This window comes from Equus przewalskii, chromosome 15, assembly GCF_037783145.1.
Source record: "Equus przewalskii isolate Varuska chromosome 15, EquPr2, whole genome shotgun sequence".
In the NCBI taxonomy this organism is placed as follows: Eukaryota; Metazoa; Chordata; class Mammalia; order Perissodactyla; family Equidae; genus Equus; species Equus przewalskii.
Window position 1 is genome coordinate 36,890,066 of NC_091845.1, and position 17,323 is coordinate 36,907,388.

At 50.9% G+C, this 17,323-nt stretch overlaps 1 protein-coding gene across 7 annotated transcripts; it reads right to left on the reverse strand.

Annotated features, from left to right (window-relative positions):
• Nucleotides 1–1,364: 1,364 nt before the first annotated feature.
• On the reverse strand, nt 1,365–8,482 carry GLYCTK (glycerate kinase). 7 transcript variants are annotated; one of them, XM_070575089.1, is made up of 6 exons: nt 8,200–8,482; nt 7,358–7,496; nt 5,898–6,313; nt 5,511–5,662; nt 4,723–4,898; nt 1,365–4,394 (listed from the first exon to the last, which is right to left on the reverse strand). In XM_070575089.1, exons 3-6 carry the CDS (start codon nt 6,272–6,274, stop codon nt 3,528–3,530), a joined length of 1,572 nt encoding a protein of 523 aa, XP_070431190.1. In that variant the 5' UTR covers nt 6,275–6,313; nt 7,358–7,496; nt 8,200–8,482; the 3' UTR covers nt 1,365–3,527. The 7 variants fall into 7 exon arrangements, with proteins under 7 accessions (XP_070431190.1, XP_070431194.1, XP_070431193.1 ...); XM_070575093.1 differs by having other exon boundaries at nt 5,898–6,309; nt 8,200–8,434; XM_070575092.1 differs by having other exon boundaries at nt 7,890–8,207.
• Nucleotides 8,483–17,323: the final 8,841 nt, after the last annotated feature.

The following is a 17,323-nucleotide window of genomic DNA, read 5'->3' on the forward strand; positions in this document are numbered from 1 at the left end:
GAGAAAACTGAGGCCTGGAGAAAGGAAGGTGGCAAGGCCAGGATAAAGGCCTGGGACCCAACTCCCTCTCCAGTGCTCCTTTCAGGTCTCTTAACTGCCACCCTGGTGACAGCCCACATAGGGTGCCTATGCTCACCAAAGCACCCTCCAGCTGCCCAGCCTCTCTGTCCCCATATCCTCAAGGCCTTGATGGCATTCCCAGGGAGAGAGGGGCTAGGTTACTCCCAGGGGCATTTCAGCCAGGGCTTCCAGCCATGGTTCCAAAGTGGGCATCTAAAGGGTTGCCTGGGCTGGCTGAAGGCTATGGGGATGAGGCTGCTGAGGAGCAGGCAGCAGGAGGTGAGAGGGGGTTCCCAAGCCCAGTGATGTACCTCTCACATCTGCAACACCCGCTCCACATCCTTGCCTCCCCCAACCCCTGCCCCTACAGTAAAAACGGCCTCAGCATCAAAGTCTCAAAACAGCCTCCTGGCATCACTCCCTGTCAAAAATTCTCATGAGGCTTGCCACTGCGGTCCATGTGAGGTCTGACCTCCTCGGCCAGGCACACAAGGCCCTTTGCCAGCGGGTCTCTGCCAGCAATTATGGCCTCTTTGCACAATTTGCTTCACCATGTCCCCAACATTATAACCACACCAAACTGTGTTTCCGCACCTTGGGGTGGAGCAGAGCACAGCTCAGAGGCCAACTCAGTGACTGGTTGTGGGTTGAATGGACACACACATACACACACGTCCCATGCACACACACAGACATGCATACAGATGCAGGCACACACTTTTCTATAGAAGCCCACCACCCAACTGCACATGGTTTTCTACCAAATCACACACACAATGGAGCTGTGAAATCTGAGCCAAGAAGGGACTGACAAATCTGTTTTATAGATCCCCGGAGAGGCCAAGTGTGGTCATGTCACCATCCCCAAGCTTTCCAGAGGCAGCAGGGAGGCAGGAGTGGATCCCCCAGCTCTGGCTGAGCCCTCGCTGGGCCCCAGGGTCTCTGAGCCCCAAAGGGCGGGCAGAGGGTGGTCATGTATGTCCCAACCAGGTCCTCATCCTGATTCTGTGGCTGACTTGCTCTGCAGCCCCAGGCAAGCGACCCTTCCCTGTTTCTCTAGCTATAAAACAAAGGGGCTTGGAGTAGCTGACACCTAGGGGCTGTCCAGGCCCACTGCCCAGCTGCTCTCAGTTCATGCCAAGTGCAAAGAACAGAGAGGCCCGTGAGGGTGGCAGCAGTCAGGGAGGACCAGGCACCCTACATGGGGAAAGCCTCCAGCCGAGCCAGGGAAAGCTTCAGGGAGTGGAGACGAGGTGGGCACAAGGGCAGCAGGAACTCGAGCCAGGAAAGACAGAGCCAAGAGCCACAGGAGAGCAGTGCTTTAATGACCCATGGTTGACATTTATGGAGCAAATCATAAGTCTCATTGAACACTCGCCATGTAGGGTTTATCTCATATTTTCATCTAGATTACAGCCAAATATATCCTTTCTCATCTCGGGGTACCAAGTGAGCAAATCTAATGGGTTAGGCCCAGTCCAGCCCCTGGTCTCCCAGCGCCCACAGACACAGGCACAGGGCAGGGCCAAGGTGGCACATGGAGCATCTGGCAAGACCCCATCCACGCCCAAACCCCTCACAGCCTGTAAGCAGCCATGTACACAAGCAGCAGCACATCTACAGGTACACACACATGCATTCCTCCTCCTCATATGCCAACACCAACATCTGTGTGCTTACATGCCACCACACACACGCACGCACACACTGGGGACATGGCAGACAGGTCCTCTACTACAGCCACAGCCCTATTCTGCTTTGCCTGGAACTTGACACCTAGTGTTAATACTCATGCTCCCAAGGGAAGCCCTGAAGCAGACTCAAGGAATATCTAAAGGTTGCCAGAGGAGCACCAGGACCCAGGCACTGCCATGTGGGGACAATATCCCCTACTATGACGTCTGGTCAGTGAAAACTCCATGCCAGGACAGAGGAAAGGAAGTAGTGCCCCTGCATCACAGAGGGGTGCAAACTCCCCTCTTCCCTAAATCTCCCCGGCCCTGCTCACCTTGTTTACCTCCCTCCCAATCCCCAGCCCAAGGAGTGTGAGCCATATCCCCAGGGCATGAACTGTCTGCAAGCTGGGCTGTCCAGAGCCCAAGTGGGGAAGGGAGGCTCTTCCCAGGGGGAGGGCATGCCAGCCCTGGCCCAGAGCCCCTCATACCCTCGGAGAGGAGGGGGCGGCTGGGGTGGAAGAGGGGCCAGCAGGAGCAGCCCCAGGCCTCGCTGTTCTCTATGGCTTTTTATTCCTATGTGATTCTACTGCTCACTCATATAGGGATTGGAGCCGTGGCGCACGGCGGGGGTGGCCAGCGGAGGGCTCGGATACTGAGCAAGGGGGCCCAAGGAGAGCCAGAACAGTAGCCCCTCCCTCTCTCAGAGCAGGCTACTAGCCTAGACAAAGAGCCCTTCCTCTCCATTGGCCTCTTCCCTGGCCAGCTTTAACAGGGGGAGGGGCAGGGGGCTCCTGGACCCCAACACTGTGCTGACATACCATCACAGCACTGGAGACTCCCACTGCAAGGCTGGCACCAGGAACCGGACTGGGTCCCCAGAGGAGCTGCTGAAGGAACTGGGGGGGTGTTCATTTTGGGAAAATGGGCCTGCCACAAGGAAATAAGGTCCAGCATCCTGTGTGGCTGGGGGTAGCCCCTGGATAAACAGAGGGCAGCTCAACCATAGAATGTGCAGTCTGAGGCTAAGGGCTGTCTTCTTTGGACAGAAAGGAGGGACATCCTCGGTGGCAGGTAGTCAGCATGCGCCCAGCGAGGCATACAGTTGAGGCTGGAGAGACCACAGCAGGGATGTCACAGGCAAGAATCACAGGGGGATGGCCAGCCAGTCCCTCCAAACCCCACAGACCAGTCTTTAGGCCTGTCCTCCCTGGGGTCTCCGCGTGCCCACATCAAGCATGTTGGGAGCCAGGCTCAACCCTCCCATGCTCCTGTTTAAGTGAAACAAGTGCTGAGGGTGCCCTGCAGAGAGGGGTGTGGGGAACTCCTGTAGGGTCCTGGTGCTGGGGCCATAGCCCAACCTCTCTCCCCTTCCCAGAAGCTCCCGGGAGGCTTTGCTTTGAGGGTAAGTGCACTGAGAACCCAGTGTGGTCCTTTTTATTTTCAGTCCTTCTTGCTTCACACAACAGAAAAAACAAGTTCAGGAGCTCGGCAGAGGTGCTGCCTGGGGGAAACAATCCACAATAGTGAACAAGAGGTTCATCCCGGTGCTCAGGGGTACCTGCTGCCATGGTGAAAAGTAGGGGTAGAAGAGAGGCCCCACCTGCCAGTCTGGTTGGGGAAAGGGACACAGAGAAGAGGCCCTGGGTGGGAAGTGTGAGGGCCAACAAAGCAGCCAGGGCCAAGCAGAGGAGGAGCCCTAAGGCCTGGTGAGGCCCTGGGGACCAACCCTGCTCTGCCCCAGGATACTGCCCTGTAGGCCTCCTCTGGACTCCCAAAACATGACCTATGCTGTCACCGTGGCCGCAGGAATAGGATGTGGGCATCCATGACATTGGTGCCGGTCAGCCCTGTGTGCAGCAGGTGTGCCCCGCCCTGGAAGCGGCTGAAGAAGGTATGTGAGTCATTGTGGGCTAGGAAAGTAGCCACATCCAGGCCCTCAGTGGTGGCCTGGCTGGCAAGCTCAGGCATGACCCAGGCCCCAGCTGCCTCTGTGGGCCCATCTTGTCCATCCGTGCCACCACTCAAAAACAGCACGTCAATGGGCCCCAGTGGCCACTGTCCAAGCTCTGCTCCAACACGCAGGGCCAGTTCCTGGTTTCGGCCACCCTTGCCTGAGCCCTGCAATTGCACTGTGGGCTCACCACCAGCCAGCAGGCAGACGGGGCTCCCAGCCCCTGCCACAGCCTCCAGAGCCTCCTTCAGCTGCAGGTCTGGGAGCTGGAGCTTGGCTGCCAGCTCATAGAGTTGTTCATCCTCCTCCACAGAGGTTCCAGGCCCAGGTGGAGTGAGGTGGGCTCCAACCACTCGGACCAGCAGTGCGTAGAACTGAGCCACACTTTTTACATCACCCTGCATGGCTGTGCTCAGCACCATGGCCCGGTATCCCAGTGCCTCAGCCTGCCGCTGGGCCTCAGCCAGTGCCAGTGCATTGGAGCCAATGATCACATTGAGGACGTGACCACAGCTATGTGGCCCATGGGGGTCAGAGTCAGCCCGAGCTAGCACAGTTTTCACAGAACGTGGCAGGGCAGCACGAAGGCCATAGCGATTGAGGATGTGCAGGCAATCTTGCACACTATGGACACTGGCCACAGTGGGACCGCTGGCAATCACCTCCATAGGGTCCCCCACCACATCTGACAGAATGAGGCTCACCACCTGAAGAGGGGTCACAGAGGCAAGGCTCAGTTTCACCTGGTCCTCGCCCCAGAGCCCATGAGGACAAACTGCCCCCGTGCATCCACACCCTCACACCACCCAATGCACTTTCTCAGCCATTTCTAACCACTCTTAAGCAGGTTCACAGAACACCTGGCCATGTGGACCCCTCTTCACCCTCTCTGAGGTCCCTCCCAGCCGACCCTGTGGACTCCTATACCAGGTCCCTGCCAACCTTTATGTACTCTTCTAGGCCTTCCTTTCCCTGGCATACGTGGGCCTAGCTCCCCCAGCCCAGGGCTGCCTGGGAAAAAAGCGACCCACGTACCTGGGCAGGGTAGGCAGCCTGAGCCAGCCCCCCACCCTTGAGCTGGGATAAGGCCTTCCGGATGGTGTTCAGCTCCTGGATGTTGGCTCCTCGGGCCGCCAGCAGCTTAGTGAGCGTCTGCTTCTCCTCCAGTGTGACAGGTGGGATAGGGGCGGGCAGCAGGGCTGAGCCCCCTCCTACAGAGACAGTGAAGACATAGAGCAGACAGGATGAGGCAGCCAAGGAACTTTCCCACCCAGGGAAGCAAGCAGGCAGTGCCCAGAGGGAAGGAAGGGGGTGCTGGAAAGGTGGGGTTAGAGTGCCCCCGTGTGGACATGCAGTGAACGTGTGCAGTCACCACACCCTTGGCACCTGAAGTTGTACCCAGCCATAAGGTAGCCCAGATCCTGGCAGGCACTGGAAGAACTATTCCTTAACAGCTTCGATTAGGGGTAGACCAGGAGGAGACAGTGGAGGACCAAGGAAGGGGCTCCATGGAGACCTGGGTTCTAGCCCCAGGTGACATTGGTGCAGACAGCAGCAACAGCAGTGATATTTTCCTCACGAGGTCTTGCGTTAGGTGCTCCCTATTTGCCCTCTCATGGTCACCCAACAAGGTCAGGCGAGGGGAGGACCCCACGGCTCAGGGGAGAGCAGACAAGCAACCTAGGGCCACCAAGGAGTTAACCATCCAGGCTCCTTACTGCTTCCTTTGCTCTGTGACCCTGGAGGCTCAGACCAACAGTCTCTTGCAGGCCTGCTATGTGAAACCCCACCCTAAACTGCCTGAGCCAGACTGGCATCCACACCTGAGATGAGCACAAGCAGCAGGTCATCAGCTGTGAGACCTTCAGCCAGCTGCCGGATGGCCAGTGCAGCCCGCAGTGCATCACGGTCAGGCAGGTTGTCCTCTGCACCCTCAAATACTTGAATACGGCTGTGTGGCTTCAGCAGCATTTCCCTGAAAAGAGACAGAACAGAGAGCAAGAGATGGGGTGGGCTCCTCTCCTACCTGATTTCCCAGCTATACAGGTGAAGGGGGCCCACAAGGACACCCACTGACACCCATCCATGAGCCAGGGCAGACCCAGAAGAAAAGGGAGGCTGGTAAGGGAGGGAGGCCCCAATCTAGCCTAAGTATGGGCCCACATTGCCCTCTAGATGGACGGGGGGAGCAGCCCCTCGACGCTCCTTACTGCTTGCCAGCATGCTCCATGGCAGCACGGATCCCCTTGGGAACGCTGATCACTCCCTGCACGAGATGCTGGCCCAGTAGCTCCTCGGCTGCAGCTGCCATGCCCAGTACAGCCTTGCCAAAGCCCACCAGGTAGAGGTTTTGCCGCAGCTGAAAGCTCCGGTCCCGCACCTTCAGCTGCCCACTGTCAAGGTCCAAGGACAGTGCCCGGTGCAGCATGGGGCCTGGCAGCACGGCACCCACAGTGCTCTCAAACAGCTGCCGCGCCTGCTCAGCCAGGGCCATGCCACTGGCCAACCGGGCCACTGGGCCCCCCAAGAACAGTGGGCGCAAGGGAGCTCGGGCCAAACGAGGCAGGATCTGCAGAGCTGCAGCCATGCCCCACTGCTCTCAGCACCACCTGGCACTCATGGCTGCCTAGGGGGAAGAAACCACTAGTGAGGCTGTTGCAAGGCCACAGAGAAGAGGCCCCCCACAGCCACCCCTCTGAGGGCTCAGAGCCAGTGGACCCCACAGCTGCTACTGCAAGAATGGGCCATCTGCCAGTCCAAGGAGACTTCCTGAAGCCCACAGCAGCCTGATCTCATTCCAGTCCTCAGAGCCCAGGACTGCCACCCAGTCATGTCGTCCTCTTCTGCAGGTCATACGCCAGCCCTCTGAATACTCTGCCCTGAGTCCACAGGTCCTGTTAGCTAAGCCCTCCTCCTAGGTCACTCCCTTTGGTTGAGAGTTAATCATTCACAGAGGGAACGGGTCCTATCACTGGGCTCTCGCCTGTACCCTTTTCTACCCCCTGCACTTCTGAGCTCTACCCAGGAGCAATGCCCCTTTCTGGCACTCCTTCTTTGCCTCTTTACCACTTCTGTTGCCAGAAGGCTGCTGGCTGTCCCACCAATTGACCCTGAGCCCAGTGACCTCCAGCCTGCTCTATTTCATTAGCTCATGGGTCTGGGCTGGGGAGCCTGGGGAGGCTAGGTCTGTGTGGAGAGGCTGTAGACTTGCAGGCCACTGAAAGGCAGGCCCAGAGCACATCCTCAAGGCACACAGCCTGAGGAATCCTAGCACTCAGGGCCAATCCAGCAAGAGGTTCAGGTTCAAATCAGAAGTGGCAGCAAAGTCTGGCTCATAGTGGAGCCTTAGAGAAGTCCCTAGACAACACATGAGGCCATGTACCATGGGGCTGAATCTGCAGGACAGAAAAGGATGCCCTTCTACCTACATGGCTGGCCAGACCCACCCCTGCCAAGAACAGGACTTTTGACTGTGACATAAAAAAATACATCTTGGGTCACACCACCCAGAGGGGTGAGAGCCGAAAGGCTGGAGCAGGCAAAGGCCAGGCTCCCACAGCTGAGGCCAAACGGTCATTTTCCCCACTGGGCAGCATAAAGGCTACAGAAGCCTTGGAGTGAAGGTCAGGAGGCTGTAGAGGTGTTTTAGAGACAACACCAAAAAGCTCACCTCTGAAAAGGCATCTACTTTAATAAATGCCCACCATAAATGCTGCCAGCTGACTGCAGCAGCGAGTGTGGACAGAGCAGGGGAAGGAGACTGGGAATTAGGCTCCAGTTGTACCACAGGGACAGCTCCATTTCTCTCACTGCAAAACAAGAGGTGGGATGAGATTAAGACTAATGCTCTCCCCTTCACATCCTGGGACTCTCTGAAGCTGCCCACTGTTAACACAAAAACCTGGGCCCCAAGCACCACTTTATCCCACACTCAAATAACCTGGCCACTTCTAGCCCTTGGCCACTTAGCCTGTATCATTCTCAGCTTTCCCCTAACAGAAGACCAACGTTGCCCAACTCCAGCCGTGAAAGGAAACGCAGAGGGCGCCGCCATGAGAACTCTTAAAATGGGCCCAGCTTTTGCCAGGTGGCCCATGAGGCTGACCCACTAGACTTGGAGCTAAAAGCGGCTCAGGATCTAGCAATGGCTGATTCTGACAGCCTGGGCGAACTTTGTACCTGTTTCCCAAACGGACACAGACCTAGAGGATCCCAGTCTTGCTACTGGATACCAGAGCCCAGGGCAGGGGGGCGCTCAAGGCTAAGGTTGCCAGATAAAATACAGGACGTCCAGTTTAATTGGAATTTCAGATAAAAGAGGAGTTTTCTTAATATAAGGATGTACCGTAAAACATTTTGGACATAGACTAAAAAATTGTCTATCTGAAATTCCAATTTAACTGAACGTCCTTTATTTTTATTTGCTAAATCCAGCAACTCTACTCAGGACACGATCTCTCTTAAACTCCCCCACACTCCGGCGCCAAACCCGGAAACACGGAGAAGACCCACCTCGACTCCTCCCCGCCACCAAGTGAGACTAGAGCCATTTCCGGCTTTCGCTGGCCGCGCAAGCCCCGGAAGTGACGTCATCCTCAGGCCGTTGCGAGGGAAATAGCTGCCGTGTAATGTCCGGTAATGAACCGAGAAATAAGGGCCCGCTATCGCCTGGACCCGCAGTCGCTCGGCCCAAGGATTGCTTCTGCAGGCCCTCGCGGCGAGGACTTATCGCCCCACGGATATGGGCCGCAGCTTCCGGCGCAGGGAACCGGAAGTACCCGCGGACGGGCGGAGCGCAATCCGGAAGTGTGGAGTGGATGGGGCGGGTTTGGGGTGCCAGGTGCGAGCCGCTGTAGGAGGGATCTGGGGTAGTCGGAGTGCGGAGGGGTGCGTCGGCTCTGCCCTGACCGCCAAGAACCCACGATTGAGGCTCCTTCACGCCTCGGTTTCTTTATCCCTACGGTGGGAGAAATAACCCCCAACTCACCAATTGGTATAATCCATTCCCTCCTTTATCCTGTACGATCCAATCAGTCAGCAAATACATTCCGAGCTCCTATTAGGTGCCAGGCGGTGGGCTGAGCAAACGGGCTGAGAATAACTACTTCCCCACAACTCACCCCTTCTGGAGCCAGATTAAGTCATCTCTGCCCCTTCCCACCGCTATAATCCCACAACTCATCAGTGTTCACCCCTCTCCCCCATGGGCAACCGAGTAACAGCTCTGACTCAGCAAGAGAGTTCTGTTCCGTGATCCGCTAACACACAATCTGCGAGCAAAGACAAATGACCCTGGGTCTCCCTCACTGTCCCCCCGCCTACCCTGTGCCCACCCCGAGTCTGGCTTGATGCCTTCCCACATTCAAAAGACGAGGGCTGACCAAACTGCGAAGACACAGAAGAGTGCCCACACACAGCTGCCTCATCTCTCCATAGGTCTCCAAACCATGCTCTGCTCTTGTCATGAACTCCTCCCCGCATCTTCCTAGCTGTCTCCCTGGATTGTTCTTTCTCTTTATAATAGAGGACCTTTTATTGCCTATCAACCTCTCCCAAACACTTCCCTACCCCATCATCAAAACAAAGGCACCTTCAAGAGGATCTGCCCTCTTTAGATATGGGGAGATTGTAAATATTTAAAATTTCAGTTTTTCCTTGCTTGTAGTAAGTTGTCTTCATGCATTTATTCATTCCTCTATCACTCAACAGACTTTTCCTTAGTGTCTTCTATGTGGGCCAAATACTGTAGCTGCTGGGATGAGTAAGAAGTGGTACTTTTAGGGGCTGGCCCCGTGGTGTAGTGATTAAGCTCAAGTGCTCTGCTTCAGTGGCCTTGGGTTCATGGGCCCAGATGCCAGGCACAGACCTACACACCACTCATCAAGCCATGCTGTGGTAGCATCCCACATACAAAATAGAGGAAGGTTGGCACAGAAGTCAGCTCAGGGCTAATCTTCCTCAAGCAAAAAAGAGAAAGATTGGCAACAGATGTTAGCTCAGAGCCAATCTTCCTCACAAAAAAAAAAAAGAGGTACTTTTAGTTGGGAAACTTACTCTGCTTTTATAATTATATTCCCAAACTGCTGAGAGGAGTGTAAATTTGAGCACCCCTCTCATTATTTAGTGCCAGAGACTCATAAACAGACACCATTTACTGTGCCAGTGCTGTTATGTCAGACTGTAAGCAGGAGACTAATTATACCCATTTTTTTAATCCCCCATGCCACCCCACAGCTACTTACAAGATGCATGTAACAACAGCAAGGTTTAGATGTCCACTTGGAAGGTGGTGACTTGGTCTAATTCATATTTGTGTTTCTACTGTCTTGTGTAGGACGAGGCACAAATAGAAGCTGGAATTTCTTTCCCTCTGTCTTCTGTCTGTCTCCCTCTCTCTCTCTCTCTTCCCCGCACCCTTCTCTCCTTCTCTAACAAAAGAACAGTGAAGTGCTCAGCTGCACAGTGCTGCAGACCCTAGGTGGAAAGGATTCCACAAAAGGAAAAGAGGTGAATGTGTGTGGAAGTAGAAGTCTTCCTAAAGCAGTGGGATTTAGGTCTAAGAAAACTATTAGGCTCATCAGAATGCTTACACATACCTTGATAGTAGGCATGAATAGGTCTACAGTCTTTTTAAGTGCACTTTGGCAATAAGTATTATTGTCAAAAGTGTAACAGGAGGGGCTGACCCGGTGGCACAGCAGTTAAGTGCGCATGTTCTGCCTTGGCGGCCTGGGGTTCGCCTGTTTGGATCCTTGGTGCGGACATGGCACTGCTTGGCAAGCCATGCTGTGGCAGGCATCCCATGTATAAAGTAGAGGAAGATGGGCACAGATGTCAGCTCAGGACCAGTCTTCCTCAGCAAAAAGAGGAGGATTGGCAGCAAATGTTAGCTCAGGGCTAATCTTCCTCAAAAAAAAAAAAAAAAGTGACAGGCAATTTCAGTCCAAGGAAATGATTGGATATGGGGACAAAGATGGTGTAGGGGAGAAAAAAACTTTTTCCTCTATTCTCTTATGTTCAGTGGCTGAGGCCCTACAAATTAAACTGACAAAGACAGATGAACAAGCGAAAAAGGTTTATTTCACATGCATATGGAGGGCCTCACAGAAATGAAGTGAAAATCCCAAAGAAGCCATTAGACCTAAGAGCTTATATTACCATTTTTAACAAAGAGTGATAAATTTTGGAGATGTGACAAGACAAAAGAAGTTTGAGCTTCTAGTGGCAGTAAATTGTGGGAAAGTAAATATATGGGGGAAACTAATGGAAGATAAGGATTGCTGTAGTACGATTTGTTTGTACAGATTCATCTCAGCACAGATTCATCTCAGCGTTGGCTCCCTATCTCCTGGTATGGGGAGGGCACCTTTCTCATGGGAAATTTATGTCTTGCTTTTAGATAGAAAAGAGGAGGGCAGGGAGCCCTTCCTGCATCTGCTGTTTCTCAAATGCCTTCAGCTCAAGATAATCCTGATGCCAAAGTAGCATATTTTGAGGTGGCATATTCTGATCCCCTTCAATGGGCATGAGGAGATAGTCGGCCCAGAGATTTTATGAGTGTAAAGCAATCTAAATCTCCACTGATAAAAGAATTTATACAAATAAGTTATAGTACTTCTATACAGACATTAAAAATAATGTTAATTCTGGGGCCAGCCTGGTAGCATAGCAGTTAAGTTTGTACACTCTGCTTCAGTGGCCCGGAGTTCACCAGTGCGGATCTTGGGCCTGGACCTACACACCACTTATCAAGCCGTGCTGTGGTAGCTATCCCATATATAAAATAGAAGAAGATGAGCACTGATGATACCTCAGGGCCAATCTTCCCCAAAAACAAAAAGGTAGAAGCAAAAAATAATATTAATTCTAGGGGCCAGCCTGGTGGCATAGTAGTTAAGTTCACGTGCTCTGTTTTGGTGGCCTGGGGTTCACAGGTTCGGATCCCAGGCATGGACCTACACACTGCTCATCAAGCCATGCTGTGGTGGCATCCCGCATATAAAAGAGGAAGATTGGCACTGATGTTAGCTCAGGAACAATCTTCCTTAAAAAAACCAACAACGTGAAAACAAAGCAGTGATTTTTTTAATTCATGCAAAACCTGAGATAGGTCAGAGGGTGTCAGTCACCAGCTCCAATCTGGAGGCAGCTGCCTTCTCAGGGAGACACTCGGTGTCTGTGGCCTCCCTCCACTTGGCCTCGGCACCATGGATCTTGGGGCTCAGCCTCTTCCTTAGCATTCACAGCCTCTAATGTCTCATAGAGTTTGCCCCGAGGGGTGGAAGAGCTCCCTTAGGAGGCTTCCAGGGTCAGCTCTGCAGTGAGCTTTCAGGAGCCCCCTCTCCACCCGCCACCTCCCTTACTCCCCCCACCACCCTGCGTTGTCTCCGCTGGTGCTGGGCACTGCTCCAGGGCAGGCCCAAGGCGGGATGGTGTGGGAGACCCAGAGTTCCAGTGCGAGGGCGGTTTTGTGAAGCGTTGCTCGGTGGGAGGGAGCCGCTCAGGCAGTCTGGAGACAGGGTAGAGAGGAGCTGTCTTAAGCAAAGGCTGTGAAACACCTTAAAGCTATTTTTCTTGGAAGGAGGGGAGAATACAAACAACTCAGCAGGAAGCAGCTCACCTGTGGCTGAGGAGGAGGGACTGCTAAAGCAGTTGAAGGTTGGATCACTGGAAAGGGCTTTTAAGCCTTTTGAAACAGTTCTGCACTTTTAGAGACAGAGGCCCTGGGGCTCTAGGCAGTGCTTCCTGGCTCTGGGCAGTCTAGGCTTATCAGGGAAGATCCCATCCCTTCCTTCCAGAACAAGAAGGCATTGTTTACCAACAATGGACTTTGTTAAATGTGAACACTTATTTACCTACCCTTTGCCCTAGAAACAGAGCTGGAGCTTTCCAGTTCCCAAGCAGAGTGTGAATCCAGACTGCAGGGCTTACTGGCTGTGTGACCTTAGGAAAGTTACTTAGCCTCTCAGAACCTCAGAATCTTCATCATTAAACTGGGGTTAAGAGCACTTAATAAACAATGTGTTTAAAGTGCATGTAGAAATGCTCAAAGCTGTGACTGTACTGTTCCTGGGCTGGGCCAGCTTCTTGGGTCTGTGACCTGTGCAGTCACACAGGGAACCGCGGTCAGAAAGGTCTCAAACTTGGCTGACTATTCCTGCTGTTGCCGCCTTGCAATTCTTCGCAATTTTTTGAGGAGGGGCCCATATTTTTATTTTGTCCTGGGTCCTGCAAATTATGTAGTCACTCCTGTTACCAGGGGAAAATGCCCTTCTTTCTCCCAAGCCCACTGGTCCTGGAGTCTCAGGACCTCTCTGAGGAATTCCAGTAAGTGGCCACACATTAGGAGTGCCAGTGTTACACACTGAGGGAGGCAGAGGTGGCATTGTGGTTCCCGGGCAATACTGAGGCTGTAATGAGAAAGTCTGAGCTTCCTACTATGACAGGCGTGTCCTGGCCACTTGGTCCAGGAGGGCTCCTTACGCAAGAGGCCAAGAAACCCTAGGCTCTATTCACTCAGTAGCTGAAGGCCACTCTTTGGATTTCCCACAGGCTGATCTCTTGGGGAAACAGCACAGCATGTAATTTAGGAGTGGTACAAACTGGATGAATTATAGGAAATCAGCCACAGGGTCCTGGCAAAACAAAAATAAAAATCACATGTTCTAATCTTTTAAAATGCTTTTAAGCATATATTAATTTGATCATCAAAAGGAAAAAAATGAACAAGAAACCAATAGAAAATATGTTTTAATGAGTAAAACCATTGCTGACGTTGTCTTTAACTCCACAGAAGAGGTTTGTAATTTCCATTTGATATAAAATGTTACCTCTGGTCATGGCCATCATAGAACATTTATTTCCTCTTGGTGGTAAGTGAAATGAAGCATCCATTTAGCAAATCAAGCAATTTGTCATGTAAGAAGTGATTATGTGTGAACTGTGTGTGACAATTGAAACATGCTATACAAAATTACCAGGAGTTGCAATTGTGTTCCAACATTCTGCTTTTCCTCTTTGGCCATTAAGCTCACACACACACACACACACACACACACACATGCACACAGAGCTTTCTCAAAGAAAAGAGTCACCTGACTCTAGTTATTATGAGGGCTTGTGTAAGAAGTTGAGGGGGAACAGAATACACACCCCAAAATGTGCTACTGTGGCATGTAGACTGTTCTAAGGTGAAGACAAATAAGATCCAGCAGACTAAGGAAAAGCTTTTTGCCTCTCCCTTAACTGCCTAAAAGAATTTAGATGGGGGTATGTACCAGGAAGACAGCTATTTCCAGCAATAACTTTTTATACCAGAAAGACTTATCTGCATGGCATGGCAAATATTTGTTGACCAAACGTTAGCTCTTCTCATCTTGTGAATTGTCTTCCTCCTCTTTGAAGCCCCAGACCCCTGCCCTTGGCTCAGGATGGCATATAAACCTCAGTTGCCTGACTGCCTTTGAGTCTGTTTTTGTGGGGCTCCAGTAGGTATGTAATTAAATTTTTCTCCTGTTAATCTGTCTTATGTTGGTTTAATTATTAGATCAGCCAACAAACCTGGAAGGGAGGAAGGGAAAATTTTCCCTCCCAAACAAACTTAATCAAGCTCTAGGGAAGCCCCACTGGGTACTCTAATTCAGAAATTTATCTCAAAGAATTGGAATTTGTAACAAGCCATCGGTTTTGGAAAGAAGACACATTGCTTAGGACAGGTTCCACGTTAAACTGTGCAGCATGAAATGTAAAAATTTGATAAATGGACCAATCCTAACCCTATTGCGTAGTCATTTCATAATATGTAAGTGTATCAAATCATCATGCTGTCTACCTTAAACTTACACCACATCAATTACAATATGTCAGTTGTATCTCAATAAAGCTGGAGAAAAAACCCTATCCCACTAGCTTAAACAGTAAGGTAAAATTGTTATTTCACGTAGCAAGTGATCTCAGGATAGGATGGTGGTAGGGTTGCTGTATAGATCACAGGACCTTGTGTTAGTTTCCTAGGGCTGCCATAACAAAGTCACACAAACCGAGTGGCTTAAAACAATAGAATTTTATTGTTTATGGTTCTGGAGGCTAGTAGTCCAAAATCAACTTGTCAGCAGGGCCACTCTCCCTCTGAAACCTGTGGGAGAGACTCCAATCTCTGCCTCTGTTGCCACATGGCCGTCTTCTTTTTTTGTGTCTCTCTCCTCTTAGAAGGTCATATTGGATTTAGGGCCTGCCCTACGTCAGTATGACCTTATCTTAACTACCTACATCTGCAACAACCCTACTTCCAAATAAGGTCACATTCTGGGGTTCTGGGGGCGAGGATTTCAACATATCTTTTGGAGGGACACAATTCAAGCCAGAACAGACCCTCTCCATCTTTCTGCTCTGCCATTCTCAACCTGCTGGCTTGCCTTTGAGATGCTCTCCTTATGGTCAAACCTGCCTACAGCAGTCCCAGGCATAACATCTAGCACAACAGTGTTCATCAGATGAAGAGAGATAATTTCTTCCTTGTATCTCTTTCAGAAGCAAAGAAACTTTTCCAAGATGCCCTCCCCCAGCAGACTTCCTCTCATTTCCTTAGCAAAAATTTCATCACATATGTGTGACTAATCCCATCACCGGGGAGGGGGAACAAGACCCCTCATGATGATTGGCTTGGACCAATGGTTCTCAAATTTGGATGTGCATCAGGATCACCTGGAGGGCTTGTTAAAATACAGATTGCTGGGCTCCACCTCCAGAGCTTTGGGTTCAGTAAGTCTGGTGTGAGGTCTGAGAATCTGAATTTTTGATGAGTTCCTGGGTGAGGCTGCTGCTGCTGGTCCTACAACCACACTATGAGAACCAGTGGTTTAGACTAATCAGGATTAATCTCAGAGGACTGGGCTCAACTCTCGGCAAATGCATTGCCACTCAGAGGAGGAAAGATATCTGAACAAAATCAGGATTCCATCAGAAAGGAGCCAGAGGAGAAAACTGTCGGGTAGGAAACCAGTAGTGTCAGCTAGAGAGTTGGGAAGAGACTAGAAGGAGTGTATCCAGACAGGAGACAAGAAAGCCAAAATGGAATGATGTCAAGGGAGCCATGGAGAAGAGATTCAGGGAGAGAGTGGTCAATGCTGTTAATGTCACAGATAGGGCCAGGAAGGTAAGCACTGAAAAGTGACCACTGGATTGGGCAACTACAAGATGTTTGTTTATCATAGTAGGAGCAGGGTTTATTTTTTGTTGTTTGTTTGTTTTTTCTCGGTGAGGCAGATTGGCCCTAAGCTAACACCTGTTACCAATCTTCCTCTTTTTTGCTTGAGGAAGAGTGGCCCTGAGCCAACATCTGTGCCAATCTTCCTCTATTTTGCATGTGGGATGCCTCCACAGCATGGTTTGATGAGCGGTGTATAGGTCCGTGCCCCAGATCCAAACCCATGAACCCCAGGCCTCCAAAGTGGAGTGCGTGAACTTAATCACTATGCACCAGGCCAGCCCCCAGCAAGAGCAGTTTTATTTTGAAGATGACACATGGGGAGAGTTATACAAAATACAAAGTTATTTGCGTATCATTATCCACTACTGATGCCAAGTGCTAGAACTAATTCCTAGAGTTGAGAGTGGTTTTCCTGGAATGCAGGTAAATAGACAAGTGATAAGAGGAGGTGATGGGTTTTGATTGACTGCTGAACAGTGAAATAAATTTACTGAGACATAATTCAGTGTTCTGAGCTCAAGTTCAAACACAGCCACATCCTAAATCCTAAATTATAAACAAGAGGTCACGATTATGGGGGAAAGGTTGGCACATCCTCATCTGTTTTCCAGTCCACACATCTGTCTCCACATATGTGCAGATATGTCTACTTACCCATCAATTCCCACCCATTCCTCTCTATTTATGCATATTTATTGTCTAGCTTCACATACATAACTACCCACAGATAAGTCCAGGTTCTGCCACTTGCTACTGGAATACCTCTCGTAGCCTCCGTTTGCACATTTGTGAAATAGAGATAATAATTGCACCTCTTATAGTCATTGTGAGGATTAAGTGAGATGATGTGTGTAAATAAAAACGTGTATATAATTGTTATTATGTTATGTGTATGTTATGTGTATTATGTTTTGTGTATGATAATCGTTATTATGGCTACACATCCTTTACTTTCTCCGCATGTAACATCACCAGCTAGTGATTGATTTTCAAGCGTCACATGAGTTCAGGGATTTATTATTTATTTTGTTTTATTTTTTTCCTGAGGAAGATTCACTCTGAGCTAACATCTGCTGCCAATCTTCCTCTTTTTTGTATGTGAGCCACCACAACAGCATGGTTACTGACAGACAAGTGGTGTAGGTCCATGCCTGGGAACTGAACCCAGGCTGCTGAAGTGGAGCACACTGAACTTAACCACTAGGCCACTGGGGCTGGCCCAAGTACAGTTTTTAAAGTATATTTATACTGTATTGTTCCAACTATATGACATTCTGGAAAAAGGCAAAACTATGGAGACTGTAAAAAGATCAGCAGTTGCCAGGGGTTGGGAACTGGGGAAGGATGAATAGTAGAGCACAGAGGACTTTCAGGGCTGTGGAAATACTTTGTATGATAGTATAATGATGGATACACGCCATTATACAT

Bases quoted from the DNA above. Each gene is read 5' to 3' on its own strand.
- GLYCTK (XM_070575089.1), bottom strand. From the start codon at position 6,274: ATGGCTGCAGCTCTGCAGATCCTGCCTCGTTTGGCCCGAGCTCCCTTG. The intron at 5,663-5,897 runs GTAAGGAGCGTC...GTCTCTTTTCAG, and splicing joins ATGGAGCATGCTGGCAAGCA to GGAAATGCTGCTGAAGCCAC. The intron at 4,395-4,722 runs GTACGTGGGTCG...ACCCCTCTTCAG, and splicing joins AGGCTGCCTACCCTGCCCAG to GTGGTGAGCCTCATTCTGTC.